The sequence below is a fragment of the Candoia aspera genome, chromosome 15, assembly GCF_035149785.1.
Source record: "Candoia aspera isolate rCanAsp1 chromosome 15, rCanAsp1.hap2, whole genome shotgun sequence".
NCBI lineage: Eukaryota > Metazoa > Chordata > Lepidosauria > Squamata > Boidae > Candoia > Candoia aspera.
Genome location: NC_086167.1, coordinates 6,942,217 through 6,964,055, shown reverse-complemented (window position 1 = coordinate 6,964,055; position 21,839 = coordinate 6,942,217). Strand labels below are relative to the sequence as shown.

Here is a 21,839-nt window from a genome sequence, read left to right as displayed (position 1 = left end):
TCCCTGAGCACGCAGGAAAAGGCCCCCTCGAGGGAGGGGATTTCAAACGCTCGGATGGCTTCTGAGCAGCTCCCCGCCCGGCCCTTTGGAACCGGAGGGCTCAGCGAACCCGAAAGTGCCTTCCCAAGTCGGAAGGAAGGCCGACGCGGTCACTCTTCCATTTCGTGTCTCTACGGAAGGTCCCTTTCGCCCCTCCCCGTCTCGGATTGACAGGGGCGCTAGCCATCCCCAGAGCGTGCGCGGGGGCAGGCGGGACTTAGAGCGCGTCCCGCCCATCGAGGCATCCAATCAGCGGCCTCATCCCCCTCCGAGCCCCGCCCCCTGATCCTTCCTCTTTAACGCACGTGGCTTTCGCCTTCCAGGAAGGAGTGCTTCGGTGGGGCGGCCGCGATGGCCCCGGCTTTCTTCTCCGGGCGGAGGAGGAAAAGGCAGCGGCGGTGCAAAAGCCGGGAGCACGACGAGGAGCAGGTATTGGTGGGGGGAGAGGGGCTGGACTGGCGCCCCCATCATCCCCAGCCACGACATGGGAACTGTAGTCCAGCGCTTGGGCTGAGGAGTCCAAGGCCTCTGGAAAGGGCCGGGTCGGGGGAGCAGAAGGGGCGCCTGCCCCGGGGCAGAGCGGTGGCTTTCCAGAGGTTGCAAAGCTGCCACGCTGAGCATGTGCGAGAAGGAAGCATGCCGGGAGTTGTAGTTTAAGAACATCTGGGAGGGGAGGACCCACCTCCTGGCGAAGGGGGTAAATGGGTGGCGAAGGGAGTGCCTCTTTGCTCCAGAAGGAAACCCCGAATCTGGTTGGCCCTCAGTTGAACCCCACTAGGCGCAGTTGGGTGGAAGACACAAAATGGTATCAAACCCCAATTAGGTGCCCTTCCAAGCCCCCCTCCCCACTAGTCATGCTCACCCCCAATATTGCTAGGAGAGAGACTGCCACGACCGTGAGTCGCCCCGGTTCCCAAATGCCATTCCACCTGTGCACCTGATCCTGTTCAATCGTATTATTGTTATTAAATAATTGTTATTTAATTATCTAATTATTTGATTATTCAAATATAATTTAATTGTTATTAATATTTTTAACAATCAATTTATATCTAAACTGTGTGTGCAGGCCTTCGAGTCAGTCTTGACTCCTGGCGACTCCCTGGACAAGTCCCTGCAGTTTTCTTGGCAAGGTTTTTTGGAAGTGGTTTGCCATTGCCTCCTTCCTAGGGCTGAGAGAGGGGACTGGCCCAAGGTCACCCAGCTGGCTTCGTGCCTAACGCAGGACTAGAAATCAAGTCTTCCGTTTTCTAGCCTGGTACCTTTAACCACTGCAACAAACTGGCTCTTATATCTAAACTAGAGCCAGGCAAGTTAAGGGGTTTGGGAGTTCCTCTCCCATCACTCCCAGCTATTGTGGTCAGTGGCAAGGGATTCTGGGAACTGTAGTCTGCAACATTTGGAGGTCAACAGGATGCCTACATTAAGCAACGTCAGATACCTTGTCTAATATCAACTTGAATCTTGAGCTGTAAGCAATAAACTCGAAGGGGTAGCTTCAGTCGATCAAAACTCATTGTAACAGCTTCTTGTTAGATGGGATGTTGGGTTTTCTTGCACATTGTTGCTAGCAGAGGCAGACAATCGTCTGCTAACTAGTGAGGTCATAGTGGTGAAAGAAGGTACACATTTTGTACCAAAAATGGCCCTGCCACTCCAAGATCACTATGTGTCCCCCTGGTCACAACACAGTTGCTTATTCCTGCTTTAATGTTTGTGTGTGTGTGTTTGTGCGTATTCTTACTCCTTCCCGTCGGTTGGATTTTTAAAGATTCAACTGATAAAATTGTAGAGCAGGAGGAAGAGGCTTTGAGCCAGTTAGAAATCAGAATTTGAGCATTCCTACCAGGCGGCTGTCCCAGCAGTCTGTCTCTGAAATTTTCCATCTTTCCTTTGCTGTGTTCAAAGGACTGCGAAATTCCAGAGCTGGCTTTACCCAAGTCTGATGCTGCTTCTGATGTTGAGCTCGACACCCAGGAAATGGTTCGTGCCCAGAACAAGAAAAAGAAGAAATCAGGAGGTTTTCAATCCATGGGTGAGTTGAGGAACTCTGGAACTTGGTGATTTAAGGGGGCCTGTGGCTAAACGGACTCCAGAGCCCTGGCTGAAATTTTCACGAGAGAGATTAATTTATTAATGATGAACCAGAGGAGCAAATTTCCTTTTTCTTTTTGTGCTCCTCCAAGGAGCAGCCGATTCCTCCAGTTGGCTTCCTTCTGCCATCTTGGTCTTCTCCTTGTCCCATGATGCCCTGGACTGATACAACAAGCACAGTCCTCTGGGAGGCAACAAGGCAGCTGCCAGACCAATCTGCCTGCTCTCACTGACTGACTGCCACCCTATTATGCCCCATAATCCCCTGGATAAGCCCAGGGCATTCTGGGCAAAACAAGATGGTTGACTCCTGCCAAACTGGATCCCAAATCTCCCAGGGATGAGAGGCAATAGGGCAGTGATACTGGTGAGAAAGAGAAGAATTGCCCTCCAAAGAATTGTAATATTCCTTTGGAATTCAGGGGAAGGACAGCCTCATCAATCCGCATTATTTTTCTTTATTTATTTCATCTTTGCATTTCTTTCCTCTGTGCTGGGAAGGCTCAGAAGGTCTCTTGATCTTCAAATGAAAAGGGGACAACATCTCTACGTTATTTTCCTTCCTAGGTCTCAGCTATCCAGTGTTCAAAGGAATTATGAAAAAAGGATACAAAATACCTACCCCCATCCAGAGGAAGGTGAGAACACAGGAAGCACCCTACTAGATTTCTTTTTAATTGTTTAGAAATAATGTGTTTTCTCCCCCTAGGATGTAAACTTTCAGATTACATCTGTTTGGTCAAACCGATAAAATGAGCCCTAAATCATCTCTCATTTAATTCACTTGATAATAGATTTATTTAAAAAAAAAATCTTAGGCATGCCATGCTGAAAAAGAACAGAGGATAAAAGTCAACTTCCTTTAAAATGGGTGGAGGTAGGGAATCTGTGCTTTTAGTAGTTGCTGAGTGACATGTTGCAGCCTCTTATGTTTCGCTATGTACAGATAGTCCTCGCTTAACAACCATTCATTTAGTGACAGTTCAGACTTCATAACATAGTGTGAGAACCGGTCGAAAGTTGTTTTTTTTCAACAAACGACTGTCACAGCATCCCCGTGGTCACACGATCATGATTTGGGTGCTTGGCAACCAGTTCACATTTATGACTGTCGCAGTGTCCCATGGTCCCGTGACCACCATTTTTGACCTACCTGGCCAGCTTCTGGCAAGCAAAATCAGTGGGGAACTGCACGATTCACTTAACAACCACGTTCACTTAATGCCCATGGTGATTTGCTTAATGGCTGCCATAAAATAGGTCATAAAATTGGGTTGATTTGCTTAAAAACCGCTTTGCTTAGCAACCAAAATCCCAGTCCCAATTGTGGTTGTTAAATGAGGACTACCTGTAGCTTTGCATGATCTGAATTGCTAGATTCTCTATTTGTTCCGTAACCGGCTGGGTTATATGTAAAATGGAAAGCTGTGATTGAAAGATGGCAATTGCTTTAGGATTTTCCTCTTGACGTTGCTTTGTTCTGCAGACCATTCCTCTGATCCTGGACAGCAAGGATGTGGTGGCGATGGCGAGGACTGGGAGCGGAAAGACGGCTTGTTTTCTGATTCCCATGCTGGAGAAGTTGAAAGCCCACAGCGCCAAGACAGGAGCGCGAGCTCTCATCCTATCCCCAACCCGAGAGCTTGCTTTGCAGACTCTTAAATTCACCAAGGAGGTACTTCAAGAAGTGGGAATTGGGGAACTAAAGAATAACATGTTGATCTGCCACGAATGAGCCTTAGGGACGTTTTGGGAGCATGCTAAAACTTCCCGAGGTGGTCCTGGAGAGTTGCCTCTGACATGCAGTTGGCCGGTGGAACATACTGCCACAAGATTTTCTCATGGGCATAACAATGCAGACAAGGATTTGGTGGCACAGAGTTTAATCGTTTAAACAATTAAGGAATTAGATTGCTTAAATCATTTAAACCAGTGTTTCTCAACCTTGGCAACTGGCTGGGGAATTCTGGGAGTTGAAGTCCACACATCTTAAAGTTGCCAAGGTTGAGAAACACTGGTCTAGCATGAAGGGTAGACTGCCCCCAAATTTAACCTCTCCGTGGGCCAGATGGCTCAATCCCCATGCAGAGAAAAAGAAACTGGCATGCTCCATTTTTACAGTCTGAGAGAATGGAGGTTAGTCTGGATCGAATATGAGCTAAGTTAGCATTTAACTCTCCTTCCTCTTTTCCTGCAGCTGGGTCGATTTACTGGCTTAAAAACTGCCCTGGTTCTTGGAGGAGACAGGTAAGTTGTGTGTTTGTGTGCATGCCTGCCTGCACAAGTGTCTGCTATCCTTAAGATTTCTTACCTGCACCCTCATATTTTTAGTTCCTTAAAATGACATTACTAAGTCTTGTTCTTAATTGTTCTTATTTTTATGGCTTAAAAATGCAGTGCATTTCTAATAGATCCACTTCTCTGTACCCAGAAGTTGGATTATAATTTTATTGTAACATAATAAAAGGGTGGGGGGAGAAATAAATCTGGGGCTCCCTGCTTTCTTCTCTGGATCTAATTCATTGGAACCCTGGGAGAATTTCCTGCTGAAAACTACTGACAAGAAAGAGGGTTTTTTTTCTTCTCTCCTTAAGTATCCTCTGAATTGGGTTTTCCTTCCCCCCTCTCTTCTAGGATGGAAGACCAGTTTGCAGCCCTGCATGAAAACCCCGATATGTAAGTCTGGGATTGGGGATCTGAGGGCATGAACGTAGGCAGTGGCTTATTGATTTAATTTTTATCCCACTTTTATTATTGCTGAGGACATGGGTGTCTTTTGCAAATGAAGGTTTTGCTTTGACTAAATAAAAGACACAGTCATTCCAGTTTGGGTGTGGTGGATGGGGGGGTCCACACCCCACTTTTGCCTCGACCAGGGGAAAGAAACAGCTGTTGCTTAAATCTGCACCCTCTGCAGAATCATTGCGACTCCTGGTCGGCTGGTGCACGTGGCGGTAGAGATGAAGCTGAAGCTGCACAGTGTGGAGTACGTGGTGTTTGACGAAGCAGACAGGTGGGTGCTTCTCCCTGATGTTTCCTCCCCACCCGCCAAAGGGGAACGCCGCAGGACACTTGGGTTCCTCCGCCTTACGGCTTGCTCGTTTGGACTCTTTCCTTGGGAGGAGCCCATCAGACATGCTACAGCCATGCAGACTCCGTATCAAGATTAGCTGGATTCGGCTGCTGTCGCTCTTCTTTGCATTTGTTATTTCAGTCGATGCAGTGAAGCCGTGCTTGGTGTGATGAGGGGTTCGTTCTTCAGCTGGCTTGTCACGGGGGCCAGTGCTGCTGATGGGCTGAGAGAACATCACCAGCTGGCCTCCGTGCCTAAAGGAGGACTAGAACCTGGGTCTTCCTGCTGCTATTCCAGCACCTTTGCCGCGATACCACGTTAGCTCTTGGGCCGAGAGAGAGGGATTCTCCCCCAAAGTCATCCAGGGAACTTCCATGCCCAAAAGAAGGCGAGAACTGAGGCCTCCCCACTCCTGGTCCAGCACCTTCCCTGGTAGACCGCAGTGGCTCTTGGCTGAGAGGGGGGACTGGCCCAAAGACCCCCAGGGAGCCTTCATTGCTGACTAGAACCCCACTCCCAGTCCAGCAGCTCTGCCATTACCCCATATGCCTCTTGGGCTGAGAGGGAAGGAGTGGCCCGTAGCCCCTCAGGGAGCTTCAGTGCTTAAAGGAGGATCAAAACTCAGGCCTCCCCACTCCTGGTCTAAATACCTTCACCACTAAAGATTCTGTAACTGGCCTAAATTGTTGTGATCCAGCACTTTGAAGAACTAGTGATAGATGGTGCTGCAAACTAGATTTAGTTATCTTTATCTTGCCTTTAATTTCTTTGGTTGTTGCTTCTTACTGCTTTTCTATGCTTTTCATAATACAGGCAGCACGACCACAACCGGGACCAGAATTTCCATCATAAGTCGTTGCGGTCATAAGTCGACTCGCCATGTAACTGGACCCGATTTTATGACAGTTGTTAAGTGAATCACAGGTCGTTAAGCAAATCCAACTTCCTCAATGGATGTTTTTTGCTGGAAACTGGCCAAAAAGGTCGCAAATCACAATCACGTGACCATAGGATGCTGCAACCGCTCATAAATGCGAGCTGGTTGCCAAGTGCCCAAATGGCAATCCTGTGGCTGTGGGGGTGGTACAACAGGTGCAAGTACAGGCTGTAAAGCACTTTTTCTGAGGCCGTCGTAACTTTGAACCGTCATTAAATGAATGGTTATAAGTCGAGGACTACTTGTAGCACTTATTCCATTAGTGGATAACGTAGTAGATCTGTGTAAATGTATGCTGTTAAATTCTGCCCCTTAAATAACTTTCTATACTTGACAATGTCTAAATTGGAATAGGGTAATAGAGCCAGTTAGGTCTAGTGGTTAAGGTGCTGGGCTAGAAACCAGGAGGCTGTGAGTTCTAGTCCCGCCTTAGGCATGAAAGCTGGCTGGGTGCCCTTGGGCCGGTCACTCTCAGCCCAACCCACCTCACAGGGTTGCTGTTGTGGGGAAAGTAGGAGGAGGAAGGAGTATTAACTATGTTCCCTGCCTTGAGTTATTTATAAAAATAATAAAGGCAGGATAAAAATTAAAATAAATAGGGTAAGTTGCAGCATGAGGCACAGGACATCTACTCTGCTGCCTTCCTAGCTGCTCTCTTCCCGTGAGGGCTAGATACTTGCTTTCTGAACTATTTGGCATGCAGCCATGGGATTTCTCTTTGCCTGTTTTCATATTTCCTGATGTAGTTGTTACTTGCTTGGTTTCACAGTATTCACCACCATGTCGCCAAGCAGCCTCAAGTCACAACTGTTGAGAGAGCTACATGTTTGATTGGTCTTTGAGGTTAAGCCAAAAGTTGTGACTGTGAAGCCCTCTTCTTCTTCCAGCCTTGTTTTGAAGGAGGAACTGATAAGGGGAAGGCCAGATCGGACCATATGCTTAGTGAAGTTCTGAGACTCCTTTCTTCCCACATTTCCTGCTTCAAGGAAGTGGCCAGCTTGGTCTCACATGGCCAAGACATATCCTAAAATTGCAGCCTGGGAGCTTCCAAATTTCCCCCAGCCGTTCTTCCAACTCTGGAGCTGAAGAGGAACTGGAGGCTGTCAAGACAGTCTTGACCCATCTTGGCAACATCCAAGTTGAGAAGGAGAAAAGTTGGCCCTTCTCATGGGGTGGAGCCACTCTTGCCCCGGGAAGAGAAATAGCTAGATCTTTGGCAGGGGTGTGAAAATCTGAAGCTTCTCCTGCTGAATCTGTCCTAAGATCCTGTTCCTCTCACCCTGCCAGGTTGTTTGAGATGGGCTTTGCAGAACAGCTGAAGGAGATCCTCTCGAGGCTTCCTGATGGTCGCCAGACAGTTCTGTTTTCTGCCACCCTGCCTAAACTTCTTGTGGAGTTCGCTCAAGCTGGTGAGAAGATGGTCTAGGCTGAGCATGTTTGTATCTTCTCCAGAGCAGTTGGAGAACTGGATATGATGCAGGCAATGTGTTGTGCCCTTTCCGATGTGACTCTCTTCCTTGGCTTGATACTAGCTGAGATCAGCTCATCCTTTTCCTCCTTGGCCAGCAGTATTCTTTGCCTTTAATGAGTGCATGTTCCCTACCCCTGTCCTGTTTCAAAAACATGTAGCCTGCCAGATACTGCCGAACTACAACTCCCAGCATGTCTTTCGGTAAGGCGCCAGCTGCGGCTCTGACGTTCTGCAACGTCTGAAGAGCCACCAGCTTCCCACCCCTGGAATAGATGAAGCCAGTTTCTAGCAGGCCTTTCAGGGAGTAATGATCGCCAGGATTGAACATGATGCCTCCCCAGTGAGTTTTAATTTGAGATCAGACTGAGGAAATCCAGGTTGGAATCCTCATTCATCTACCGATCCTTCTGACACTGAGAGCTGGTCATGTACTCAACAGCAACGAGAAACTTTCCAAGTGCTTCAGTGTCCAATGGTTGCTGCAGACCAACAGCAGCTAGAGCAGGGTTTCTCGGTTTCCCAGGTGTGTGGATTTCGGCTACCCAAATCCTCATCAATGGCTATGCTGGCTGTGGAATTCTAGGATTTGAAGTGGGAATTGGCAAGGTTGGGAAACCCTGATCTAGAGGGTGGGAGGTAAAATTCATGAATCAGCAACCTTTTCTTCCTCTTGGGTAAGGTTGCTCAGCCAGGCATCAGTGGTTGATGTTTACGGATGTGGATCGCACTTCTTGTCTTGCCTTCCTTTGAAAGCTGGCCATCCCTGGCTACTGATCTCTACTAGAGGAAGCATCTGGGAAACGTCTTCGCACAGCAGTCAGGAGGCAGGAACTTGGCCCTTCCCCACACCCTTCTTTACGCTCTTCTGCTGCGGAGACTTTACCTTCGTTACAGATTTTAAAAAGGAGGACAAAAGCTAATACAACCTAATATAAAAGAAAAAGGAATCAGAAAGAAAGCTAGCAGTGCAAGAGAGGAAAAGAAGTAAAAGAAAAATAGAAAAGAAAAAAAGATATAAAGACGTAGCTTCTGATCTTCTTTACAGCAGTTATAAGTACAATTTTAGGTTTACCTCTGACTCTGTGGTTACAGCATAACTCTTCTTTCTGTAATCTGTCCTGTCTTGTCTTTAGAATTACAAATCATAAGTTCATTTTGTTCTATTTCACACAAAGAGTCCATAAGGGGTTCCCAGTCAGCAATAAACGTAGATACTGTCTTTTCTCTAATCAAAGAAGTCAACTTGGCCATCTCAGCAAGTTCCATCATCTTCACCAGCCATTCCTCCATGGTGGGTAGTGCTGAATCTTCCCATCTTTGTGCATGCAATAATCTTGCTGCAGTTATCATGTATGAAAACAAAGTTCCGTGACTTCTTTCTAACTGTTTGTCTTTCAATCCCAAAAGAAAAGCCTCTGGTCTCAGTTGTATATTAATCTGCTGCGGAGTCTTCTCATAACGGGGACTGACGGATTCTTCTCCCTTTCTTCTCAGGCCTCACAGAGCCGGTGTTAATCCGGCTGGATGTGGAGTCCAAGCTGAGTGAGCAACTCAAGGTGGGCATAATCACCAGCATCTCATAATGGCCCAGAGTTGAGTGAATTCAGTGAAAAAGTTGGGTGTCTGGAATCTTGGGTGGCCCTTTATTTTTCCATTATGGATTTATTGGTTGCATTTGCCCTGTTTTTCTTGATAGTTTGCAAGAGAGGTAGATACACATACAGTGCCAAGTTAAAATCAAAGTATTTAAAATCAATCTAAGTGCCTGTTTGGAAAAGGCCTTGTGTATTTGACCGCATTGCCAGAGCTGGCATAGAGATCAGTCTCTTCCAGCTTCCCAAGGAGGAGATACTAAAGGACCTTTTGCTGAATTCTTCTCTACAGCAATGCAGACAGAATAATATCTGAGCTAGATTAAATGCCCCAATCTTGGGGGGTGGAGGGAAGAAGCTGTTCTGAAACTCTAGACTCCTTGATTTTGATTGTGACCGCTTTATTTATTTATTTATTTATTAAATTTATAATAATTTAATAATAATTAAATGTATACCCATCTCCCCCAGTGGGACATCTGTCCTCTGTCTTTAGGGGGACATGTGTCCTCTGCCCCTTCATATGAAGATACAAGACCCAAGTCATACAGCTGTTAGCTGCATGGCTGTATGACTTTTCTGCTTTCCAATCCAACCCAGCAGAACACTGGAAAGAAATACTGACAAGGGTCTGGAAATTCTGTCTCTCTATCCATCAGCAGGATAACTCTCTAAAAATGAAGGCAATGGCAAGGGATTTGTGGTACAAAAAACTTCGGGTAGTGTCCCAGTTCCTTGTTGCTGAGATAAGCCCTCCAGGCAGGAAGAGAACTAAATCAGGGTGATGGGTGCTAAATAACTTCCTGTTCCCTAGCTCTCATTCTACCACGTGCGTGCTGATGACAAGCCGGCCCTTCTCTTGTATCTGCTGAGGACGGTGGTAAAGCCACAAGACCAGACCATTGTGTTCGTGGCCACCAAACATCACACAGAATATCTGAAAGAGGTATGTGCGTGGTCCCCAGTTGCCTGGGGAAAGGTGAGGGTTTGCGTTATGCCTGATGGTGTCTTTTATGCTTTTCAGATCTCTTCTCTTCCTTAGACTATTTTTTTGCTCAATCCTTTAGTGTTCCATCTCTGTGTTTTATTAATGAAGGGTTGGAGAACCTATTGTGTCTTGAGGTAGCTGTCCCCCTCTCCTCCTGTCAGGCTGTAATGGTTTGTGGGAATGACCTTGAGAGACGAGGGGAAGAGATGCTGCCTCAGGACCAATCAGATAAAAGGGAGAGGATGCCACAGCTGCATAATGGGTGGAGAAAGAAACTTAAAAAGGATCCACCCTAACTTAGCAAGCTGTAAAAAGAGATGGTGGGAGATTTGGACTTTCAGACTTGCAAGATTGTCGATAGCCTCCCAGGTAGTCCAGACAGGAAATACAACTGGATGAGCTAATTCTACTTGATTGTAAGGCTACATTAACAGTCTCTTGCAAGTATGGAAGTCCAAATCTCCTGCCATCTATTTTTATAGCCTGATAAGCTAGGGCAGATCCTTTTTAAGTTTCTTTCTCTGCCCATTATGCAGCTGCAGCCTCCTCCCCCTTTTATCTGATCGGTTCCAAGGCAGCATCTCTTCCCCTCGTCTCTCAGGGTCATTCCCACATGCATGATCAATCATGCCACAGGTGGCATGATCCTAATTTTGAGGAAGCCACTGCTCTAAAGACTTGACCCTGGGTCAACCCTCTTGCAACTGGCACGGCCTTTCTTCCAGCGTTCTCCAAGAAGAAGGCACTTCTGCTCACACTCATGGAGAACCTCTCTGCCTCACGAAGAAAGACAAAACAGTGGTCTTTTCAAACCCAGATGAGCCCCGAAGGAGGAAAAATTCCAGAACATAGAAAAAGAGGGAAGAATCTGGTGGGCCAAGTGGAGACCTTTGTGGGCTATATTTGTTCGGGATGCATTGGCTTGCACAAAATATGGGGAGGGGGCCTCTTTTCCATACAAGTTTTCTCTCGGTGTCCAAATGAGAACTAAAACTGTATGCACTAAGGAAATAAAAAGGGAGGGAAAAGGAAGAAAAAACATTCTTGGCTCAAGCTTTTAGCATAAACCATCCTCCAGATTTCCACGGCTCGCTGACTTTTTCCTGGCATAATGGATTGGTGTGTTTGCAGCTGCTGACGATGCAGGGGGTGAACTGCGCACAGGTATATAGTTCTCTGGATCAGACCGCTCGCAAAATCAACATCGGCAAGTTCACCCATGGCAAATGCTCCGTGCTGATTGTCACTGATCTGGCTGCCCGGGGGATTGATATCCCCCTTCTGGATAATGTGATTAACTACAGCTTCCCAGCCAAGCCCAAGCTTTTTCTGCACCGCGTCGGTGAGTTCCTGAGGTCAGGAGCCTTGCATGGTTTTATCTATGATCCTGCCTACTGCTGTAGCCAAGAACCCTCGTGCATTTAAGGCACTGTGGATGTAATAGTATGTGAGGGTGACCTTGGGAGACAGGAGGAAGAGGCGCAGGCTAGGCAATGGTCAGATAAGAGGTAGCTGAGCCTGCAGAAGGAATGGGGGTGTGGCAAACGTCTCAGAAGGGGCCCTCCCTAGTTTTTTGGAACTTTTGGAAAAGGCAAGTGGGGAGAGGCACTTTCAGACTTGCAAGATTTGGTTAATGTGACCTTTCAGTAAAGATTAGAGCTACAGATAGTCCTCAGCTTAAAACCATCCATTTAACAACCATTCAGAAATATGATGGTGCTGGAAAAAATGGCTTATGACCAGTCCTCGCACTTACGACCATCGCAGCGTCTCTGCGATCAAAATTCGGGTGCTTGGCAACTGGCATGTATTTACAACGGTTGCAGTGTGCTGGGGTCATGCGGTCGGCATTTACAGTCTTCCCAGCTGGCTCCTGACAAGCCAAATCAATGGGGCACCACTTGATTCACTTAATGGCCACAGTGATTCGCTTAACAACTGCAGCAAAAAAGGTAAAAATCAGACACGACTCACTTAACGACCACATTGCTTAGAGGCGGAAGTGCCAGTCCCAATGGTCGTGAGTCGAGGACTACCTGTGGTATTCCTGGGTGTGCTTTTTGTCTGGACTACCTCTCAAAGCTGGCAGCAACACTCTTCTGAATGCTTTCTAAGGCTGCCATCCCTGACCTTGGTGCTCCCCAGACCAGCTGGAAGATTAGTATCTATTATGTCCTCATTAGCATTGGCTGCATTGCCAGGGACAATGGTCAGGCCTCAACAGAACCAAAGGACATCCCATTGGATTGGCTACTGTGGGGGCAGAGGAACAGCTGAGTGGAGAGCCTCTCCTGCAGGATCAGTCTTAACGGGGTCTGCCTTTTAGGACATGTTTTTAATTGCAGCCTTCTTGGTAGGATGTGATTTTATTTTATTTTTTTGAATATTTTATTGATAAAACATAACCACCATGCATACACCAAGATGGAGATTTTAGCATCAGGTAATTTAGTTTAAGACCGAAACTCTTATTATAACGCAAATGCCATTGCCTCCTTCCCAGGGCTGAGAGAATGTGACTGGCCCAAGGTCACCCAGCTGGTTCAGAAGGGGCAGTGAACAGCCCATGGGTTATGACGCTTCTGCAAAGCTGGTGGGGATCGATGGTTGTAAAATTCCCATTTGGCACTTGAACCATTTGGGCATTTTGTGTTCTCTCTGCAGGCAGAGTGGCCCGTGCAGGGAGGAGTGGCACGGCCTACTCCCTTGTGGCCCCAGATGAGACCCCATACGTTTTTGATCTGCATCTGTTTTTGGGCCGGCCTCTGGTCCTTGCCAGTCCTCATCAGAAGCCCACAGGTAAGTAGGTCAACTCAAGCCTGGCGTCCCAGTGACTGCTCTGCACTTAAAACAGGGAAACCTTGACTTTCTGGCTCCCTTGCCATTTGCATAAGGACATGGTTATGCAAATGATACAAATTACAGGTAGTCCTTGCTTAACGACCACAATTGGGGCCTGAATTTTGGCTGCTAAATGAGGCAGTCACTAAGCAAAACTGGCCCGATTTTATGACCTTTTTTGTGGTGATCATTAAGTGAACCACATGGTCATTAAGCGAATCACATGGTTCCCTGTTGATTATGCTTGCCAGAAGCCGGCCAGGAAGGTTGAAAATGGCGATCCCGTGACCATGGGATGCTGCGACAGTCATAAATGTGAACCAGTTGCCAAGCACCCAAATTATTATCACATGACTTGTGAGGACAGTGCAACGGTCATAAGTGTGAGGACTGGCTACAAGTCAGTTTTAGCACCGTCATAAGTCTGAACTGTCATTAAACAAATGGTTGTTAAGTGAGGACTACCTGTATATTACATCTGTTGATGCATGTCATTGGCATAAAGGGTGCCAACAATAATATTTGCGCTGTTTGTATCACTGTGAAGACATACCCTTTGATTTACTGAATTTCTGGAAATAACAGAAACCTCTACCCTAATTAGTCTGTTCAAACTACACTTGGTGTGCCAGTCTGGATACATAATTGAAGAAAGTGTTGGCTCGCAAGCTGTCACTTCCTTGGTCACCTGTGGTGAGAAAACCATTAACCCAGGAGTCTATGTCAAGGCATTTAAAATGTTGGCTTAAGCCACAGAGTAGCGATGTTTCTTGTAATGGAAATAGTTAACCACAGTTTGCTATATAAAAAAAATGCGGCTTTAGTTCTGATGCTGCAGGAACAATGCCCATGCAGCTATATATTGATGGGGTAGGAGCAGTAGTACGGCGGATGGACGGTGAGAACTCGTTTTGTTATAACCTCATTGCATCTAGAGAGTACAAGCTGAAAAGGCTGGACTAGAGAGAGAAGCCAATCCACACATATTTTCGGGGGAGATGGGCGGTGATAATAAATTTGAAAAATAAATATGTAAGAATGAAATGTTTTTGCTGAACATAGAGGTATGGGTAGTCCTCGCTTAACGACTATTAGTTTAACAATGGTTCAGAGATATGATGGGGCTAAAAATATTACTTACGACCTGTCCTCCAAGTTACGGCTGTTACACCACCCCCACGGTCGCGTGATTGCTATTTGGGCACTTGGCAACTGGCTCGCATGTATGACTGTTTGCAGCGTCCCGTGGTCCCACGATCGTAATTTGCAACCTTCCCAGCCATCTTCCAACCCCAAAAAATCAATTGGAAACAATTGATTTGCTTTACAACTGTCATGATTTGCTTTACAACTGCAGTTACTCACTTTACGGCTGCTGCAGAAATGGTCATAAAATTGGGTCTGGTCACATGGTGCCTTGCTTAATGACTGCATCGCTTAGCAACCAAAATGCCAGTCCCTATTGTGGGCTACCTGTTAAGCAAGGATTACCTCTACTTATAAAAGCCGATTTCATTTGAGTAACATTGGGGGATGCTGGTTTGGCTCCAGAGCTCATGAATAGATAGCTCTAGGCAACCGCTTCCTAGCTGGGACTCTTGAAAACAGAGTAAATGAATTATTTGCAAAAGACTCCCCAAACATGCCAGATTAAAAATGCAAAAATTCCTTTGAAAGAGTGATCCATTTGGGGACACTGAACTTGATACCAAAGGGTGGTGTAGAGAGTGGGGAAGATTGTGCGGTCAAGGTCAAGATGTGCGGGAACCGTTTCCTAGGCAAAAGGGGCTGAGACATTTTTTCAGCCCAGAACAAGGAGATAACATTTGGAAGTCACTCAGGAAGACACCCCCCTAATTCACTGCAGTATAAGAAGGGGGTGGAGGACAAGCACCATCAGACTTGCAAGAGTCTGCTGTTAGAGCCAGTCTCAATCCAAGTAGTTTTAGCCTTCCTGTGGAGTTGATTTCCTAGTCTGGTCCAGCTAGCGTTGAGGTGTTCTTCATTTGGAGGGCCACCACCAAATAGGTGGTTTTTAATAGCAGCCCCTCCCTGCCTTTTGGACCATATGCATGCTTTTCCTGACCCCCTCACTCTTCTCCTTTTCAGACTTAGATGGTGTTTTTGGCCGTGTTCCTCAGGTCATCATCGATGACGAGGAAAGCTTGCTACAGACTGACCATGAGCGTTCCCTTGAGCTGCAGAACCTCCGTTGTGTCTCTGATAATGCCCAAAAGCAGTACCAGAAATCCCGGCCAAGTCCCTCCCTGGAATCCATCAAGAGGGTCAAAGAAATGGAATTCAGCCTTTTAGGGATCCATCCCTTGTTCAGTGAGTATTCCTGGAGGTTGTGAATTACTCCAAGGGCTGGGTGGGACAAAATCTAATTAAGTAGGAAGTTATTTTGAACGTTGTCCAACTTTTGGATTTTATGGATTGGTTCCACCTGTTTAATCTTGGGGTGAAAATAATTATTTTTCTGAATATCCGTGGATCAGATTAACTTTGTAATTGAACGGGGATGGTGGGAGAATGGAGAATTCTTGGTTATTGGGAGACACACAGGCTGCTGGGCTCAGCCACATAAAGACTTGGTGGATGTTGGTTGGTTTTAACTTTGATTTGCTTTTGGCTGGGCTTTGTGAGTTGTGTGAATCTAGTCTCTTTGGGTAGAGGTTTAGGGTGCATGCATGTCCAGGAAATGGATTCCACCAGTCAGGGTTAAGTGTGATGTGGGAATGCCGTCTTGGGCTTCCTAGATACCACTGTTGACCCGTTTCTTTTGTTTTCATTTTTAAGGTTTGCGCTTTGAGGAGGATGAGATGGCACGGCTGAAATTTGTGGACAGCATCAAAACGTATCGTTCTAAAGCAGTAAGTGTAGCCGTGACTTCAGCGACCGGGTTTCACTTCTGCTCTCGTGATCCTTTTGAAGCCATGGGACACCTGAGTGTATAGTCAGTCCATGCGTCCCCCATAATTTTTGCACCTTGGCCCTGGAGTGGTTTATAGGTACAGTCGATCCTGGATTTCCTGAACAAACTGCAGGAAAAGTGTGTGTTATTCCCAGTAAATACATGATTGCTGCAATTTGTGTCATTTGCATGATGCAGATGAAGTTTTGAAAATTCCAGCTTGGCGTGAAGTAGAAATGCAGCTATTGAGTACTCCGTGCCCTACCTGAGAGAGGTTTGATTAGCCAGTTTTTAGTCCTGGTTCCTCTAGGCAGACATGGTCTGTTTCATCCTGGGGCAGCTCAGCCCTTCTGTAAACATTCCTCTTGTGAAACTCCTCTTCATTTGGATAGCCTTTTATGAGAACCAGCCTTCTAATCATCTATGGATGGCTCTCCTTGGGAGTCACCACTTGAGTCCCCCACAACGCACCTGATGTAGCCTTGCCAAGGGCATTATGGGAAGTCAAGAGGGCAGCTAACTGGGATGCTGAGAAAATGACGGTTTCCAGGGAACCCAACGAGCGGGGCCATGTTAGAGCGAAGGAGGATCGCCAGCCTCTTACCTAGCGTAAATTTCGGAGAAGTGTTTCTCAATCTCTGCCCTCTTTTCATTAGACTATCTTTGAAATTAATGCCACCAACAAAACCCCGGCCAGTGACATCATGCGGGCCAAACGGATCCGCGACCGACAGTTCGTCGACCGGCACCAACGGAGGCAGGAGGAAAGGTTGTCCTTGGCTGCTATGAAAGCTCAAGAGCTGGCTGTCCCAGAAGAACAGTTGGAAGATGGAGAAGACCACATTCAGGTAGAACAACGGAAGACCATCTCTTGTGCGTCCAGCAGCAGTGCTCTTCTTAGTCATGAAGATATTGCTGGAAGGAACGGAGCCAGCAAATGGCTTACCTTCTCCCTAAGATCAGGAGTCCTCTAACTCATTTTCCTGAACTTCTGCACCAGGAGGTCTTCTCCAGCGTGGTGGGAAAGAAACGAAAGCATCTTCCATCAGAAAGTAGGATGGGGAAGAAAAGGAAACTCTCAGCACAGGAGGAGGAGAAGTTTTACATCCCTTACCGACCCAAGGATTTTGCTTCAGAGCGTGGGTATGTCCAGGATCTAGGGTGGGGTGGTGGGGCACACTGAACCCCTTACCTAGGCAGAGATGTCCTTGGCTTCAGGGGTGGATAATGTGGAACCATGGTAGGTGCGGGGCTGCTGACATTCTTTGGCACTTTGTTCCCCAGTTCTTCAAAAAGCATTTAAGAGAATTAATTCAAGCAACTCGCCACTAGCATCTTGATCTTCAAGAATCCCTGTGTAGCCCTCCTCAGCTATATGTCTTAAATAAAAAGGGGTTGGATTGGATGTGCCCCCCTGCCCTGGCAGAGGTGTGGCAATAGAGAACATCTTGGAGAACGAAGTTGGCAAGCACATGTACTTGTTTCCTGATGAATGGGTGTTTAATGTCCATGGTGGCAGCTGTCCTACAACAAACAGGCCTCTTTCTTAAAGGCAGCCATCTTGTGAATGCACCCACACCATGCTTTCCAGTCCCCTCCCTCTGCTTTGTTCGGAAAGAATTCCAGAGCTCGACCCTCCCATCTCCTGAATGAAAGAGGGATCACATATCAGACAGTGGGGAAAACCCTAGAGCAGGGTTTCTCAGCCAGGGTTCCGTGAAACCCTAGGGTTCAGCAGGAGGTCACTAGGGGTTCCCTGAGAGATCCTGATTTATTGAAAACATTATTTCAAATTTGGGCAACTTCACATTAAAGAGGTAAGTTTCGTTCTTTATTTTTAGTTTAAGAACACTGTTCATGCATATATACAGGCCTACCCATGAAATGAATATAATGATTTTGTAACTTCTGGCCTACATTTGAGCCTGAATGTGCAGGGGTTCCCCGAGGCCTGGAAAATATCTCAAGAGTTCCTCCAGGGTCAAAAGGTTGAGAAAGGCTGCCCTAGAGTGCCCCTTCTGCAGGATCTCCAGAGGGCAACTGATGGAACGTGTCTCTTCTCGTTTTGCAGGCTCTGTGTAGGCGGGGAAGGCACCGCCTTTGAACAGCAGGCGTCTGCAGTGGTCCTCGACTTAATGGGGGACGAGAACCAGAATCTGAACAAGGGCAAAAAACTCTTCAAATGGTGAGTCGCCCAATTGCTACATGAATTTTTACCAGTTTTCTGGCAAAAGAAGGAAGTGCTTTGTGTTTTTAAAACCATGTATTATTGCGTAGGGCAGATTTTCTCAAGCTTGGCAAGTTGGAGATGTGTGGACTTCAACTCCCAAAATTCCCCAGCCAGCATGAGAAACTCTGATGTAGGGTTTCTACCTGCAGCAGGTGTTAGCATCTGTTTGATCTCACAAAAGCAAGGGAGGTAAAGCTGATTGGTTCTTGGAGGGGAGACCACGAGGAGAGCCCAGGACTATAGCCTAGACCGGGAAGAAAACAATGGGGAACAACTGCCGTATTGTCAAGGCAGTTGTAGCGATTTGTCCATCTAACACTGGGATTGGTTTGACTTGATGGTCTTGGTTTTAAACACTCATGGTTGATTGAGTCCTTGAAAAAGATTCCTGAAAATGTAACTGCAGCTATGAGGCCTTTTGCAACAGTACATTTGCTGTTTGGGATACTGTAAAACTTAGTGGATAATATTAATGAGATACAAGGTCTGTTTTGCCTTGAATTAGTTCTATTACGCTTTTCTTTTTAAGTTCCTCCAAGCAGGAAAGAACTGCTAATGAAGGGCACTTCAGCTAGTGCGAACCAGTGATTGGGTGCCTTTAATTTTTATTAGCCTCGTTTGGCTTCTATTTAAAAGGAGAGCATGTCTTAATTAATAAATCCAGCTGGAGCATCACTTCCCTGAAACTACCAGCTCTGTGTCATTTGGAATATTGGAAATACAGTCCTTCCCTGTCAGCCTTGCAAGGTAGTTCAGACAAGAAGCACCAACCATGAGTATTAACACTACCTTTATTATCAGGTTATAGTAACAGAACCTTGCAGTCTGAAAGCACATTGCTCCCCCCCCCCCTTTACAGTCCAAGAAACTAGGGAGGGTCCCTCCTGAGATGTTTGCCGCTTCCCCATTCCTTCTGCAGGCTCAGCTGCCTCTTATCTGACTGCTGCCTAGCCTGCGGCTCTTCTGTCTCCCAAGGTCATTTCCCCAGACCATGACATTCCCCCATCAGGTGGCCCATGTCGGCTGTGTGATTCTGAGAGCTGAAGCTCAGCCCAGCTGCAGAGCACCCAGGTGTGGGAAGAGCTCTGCCTTTTCACTGGCTGAGCCTCTGGCTGAGCCTTTCCTTGAGGAATAATCTCTCTCCTACCTTGCTGTATTCGTTGTCCTGCAGGGATCGGAAGCGGAAACGGTTTGTCGGGCAAACGGGTCAGGAGGATAAGAAGAAGATCCGGACCGAAAGTGGCACCTACATCAGCAGTTCCTACAAAACCAATGTGTATCCTTCAATTTCATCCCGGGGAAAGCCTCTCTGTGTCTGTCTCAGACGCAGCAGTGATTTGGTGTATATAATGCAAAAAAGGGGGGGGAAATCCCTTAGATTAGAGTGGAGAACAAAGATCTCTTCTTGCTAATTTTTAGAATGGGGACAAAGAAGGAAGGACTGAAGTAGGTTGGCGTAGAGAAGAAAGACTCCGAAGAGTTTTCGTGACTGCAGACTTGTCTTCTGCTGTTCTGAAAGGCAGCCTTGGATCATTGGGGTTGCGTTGCAGGAAATAGATGTTGGCTGAACGTTGGGCAAAACCAGATGGTGGCTGGAGCTGTTTAGCAATGAAGGCAGGTACTCTGGATGATCTTGTCGTGATTTTTCATTTCAAGCAGAGTAGCTTGTCCAGGTGGTCTTTAGCATCTGCCCACCTCTCAGGATAAGGCAGGGGTGGGCAAGGTCTGATCTTCACACATGCTCGGATGCAGGTCCCCACATCTCCACTGCCGTAGTCAATAGGGATTCACCCATCCTTTCAAGAGAAGCTTAGAACATCCAGTGGGAGTTGAGGGTCCAAAGAGGGACCAGAGTCCACCCCTGTTCTTTTTCCGACATGCATTTTAACCGGGGTGGGTGGGAAGCAACATAATGGGATGGTGAGCCCAAGAGCTGTGTTTGGGCTGCCCAGGAAGACTTGGGTAGGTTGGATTTCTTATTCAGCTGCAGTTATGAGAAATGGAAAAAGAGAAATAAGATTGATGAACAGGATTCCGACACGGAGCTCGGTGGCGATCAGAGGAGCCGGAAGAGGCAGAAGGGCAGAGGTGAGCTTTTTTTATTATTATTATTTATTGCTTTTAAAAGAATAACAGAAAAAGAAAGAAGAAAAACAGGTAATCGTGATAGAAATGCGTGCATTGTCAAAGGAAAAAAACATACAACAAGTGCTTCAAAAAAAGGTGAAAAGCAACAGAAAAAAAATACCATTGTAATGGTAAACAGTTTCAATTCTAGATATACTTATCAAATGCGAATATTGTGCAAAAATGTATATATTCACTTACATAACTATCGTGCTTTTTTTTTTTTTTAACCTACTGTATTTTGTATAAACGAGTCCCATATTTCATTATACTTGTCCATACAAAGTCTACATCTATAGCAGTCATTCTCAACCTTGGCAACTTTAAGATCTGCGGACTTAAACTTCCAGAATTCTGGGACTTGAAGTCTACACATGTTAACGTTGCCAAGGTTGAGAAAAACTGGTCTATAGGCAGTCTGCTCATAGATAGCAAGTGTAACCAGGTCTTCAATCCACTGAGTGAATGGGGCCATGCATTTATCTTTCCAATGCTGCAATATCAGTCTTTTGGCAATAGTAAGGGCGCGGAGAATCCATTTATGTTGTTCAGTTGTCAAATTCCATGTACTTGGTGTGTAATTCAAGAGAATATGATCCTCTGAAATTTTTAGCTTTTGTCGCACAGTCACGTTTATATAGTCCGCTATTTTCTCCCAACACTTAGTATAGGACATAGTAAAAACATGTGTTTTAAAGAATCATTATCCTTATTACACCTCCAACAAAATGCTGTCCTAGACAGTCCTTTTCTATACAAAAGTAATGGAATCCAATAACTTCTAAATATTATTTTTTGGTTGTATAAGTCGCAGTTTAAGACCCATTGACACTTCTGCTATAGAAGTCAAGACACTCTCCCACTGTCTAGGCCAGGGTTTCTCAACCTCAGCAAATTTAAGATGCGGACTTCAACTCCCAGAATTCCCCAGCCAGCATGGTCGTAAGTCGAGGACTACCTGTAATGTTCCCCCGTTCTACATCATGCTGCCCGTCCCTGCTCTGTCCCACAATTCAACCTGCCTAAACATCAAGGTGTTGCAGAACTCCATCACAACCTTTTTGTTCCCTTCCAAAGGATCCCACCCTGCATCGTTCTCTGAGAAAGGCAGGGTCCGCTCCGAACTGAAAACCAAGGAGCAGATCTTCAAGCAAAGGAGAAAGATGTCCAAGCAGCGTTTCCTGCAGAGCGGAGGGCTGAAGCGCTTGAAATCCCGTAACCGGCGACGTGTGCAAGAGCTGCGCCAAATGGCCTTTGGACGCCGAACTGCCAAGAAGGGCAAGCTGCGGAAACGGATGTAGAGGTCCTGCGTCCCAGATGCCTGCTTGCAGCAGCCGACCTCCGCTTATTTACTGTGTAGACTCTGGGTCTAAAAGAAAAAAGATTAAACCACGCTCAGCTTCCAGCTGCTGCATTTGAAGTGGCCCCTTATCATGCTGCGTCCAGTCCTTTCCTCCTGTTTTTTTAATTGGTTCGGAGTCGAGAGTTATCTTGAATTATGTGCTTAGGCAAATGCAGATTCACACCTTGGAG

The 21,839-nt window shown here is 46.5% G+C and overlaps 1 protein-coding gene across 1 annotated transcript; it reads left to right on the top strand.

Annotated features, from left to right (window-relative positions):
* Positions 1 to 354: 354 nt before the first annotated feature.
* On the top strand, positions 355 to 21,730 carry DDX54 (DEAD-box helicase 54). The gene is made up of 20 exons (XM_063315962.1): positions 355 to 468; positions 1,948 to 2,074; positions 2,701 to 2,771; positions 3,620 to 3,808; positions 4,331 to 4,380; positions 4,768 to 4,809; positions 5,051 to 5,146; positions 7,431 to 7,552; positions 9,109 to 9,170; positions 10,021 to 10,152; positions 11,326 to 11,536; positions 12,859 to 12,993; positions 15,145 to 15,366; positions 15,835 to 15,908; positions 16,606 to 16,797; positions 16,950 to 17,092; positions 18,021 to 18,134; positions 19,351 to 19,455; positions 20,170 to 20,267; positions 21,384 to 21,730. The coding sequence occupies exons 1-20, from the start codon at positions 391 to 393 to the stop codon at positions 21,605 to 21,607; spliced, it is 2,487 nt and encodes an 828-aa protein (XP_063172032.1). The 5' UTR covers positions 355 to 390; the 3' UTR covers positions 21,608 to 21,730.
* Positions 21,731 to 21,839: the final 109 nt, after the last annotated feature.

What these genes read in the sequence shown, in the direction of transcription:
- DDX54 (XM_063315962.1), top strand. Translation starts at nt 391, where the DNA reads ATGGCCCCGGCTTTCTTCTCCGGGCGGAGGAGGAAAAGGCAGCGGCGG. An exon ending in GTGTTTGACGAAGCAGACAG is followed by an intron (nt 5,147 to 7,430) that starts GTGGGTGCTTCT and finishes TCACCCTGCCAG; the next exon opens with GTTGTTTGAGATGGGCTTTG. An exon ending in TCCTCATCAGAAGCCCACAG is followed by an intron (nt 12,994 to 15,144) that starts GTAAGTAGGTCA and finishes TCTCCTTTTCAG; the next exon opens with ACTTAGATGGTGTTTTTGGC.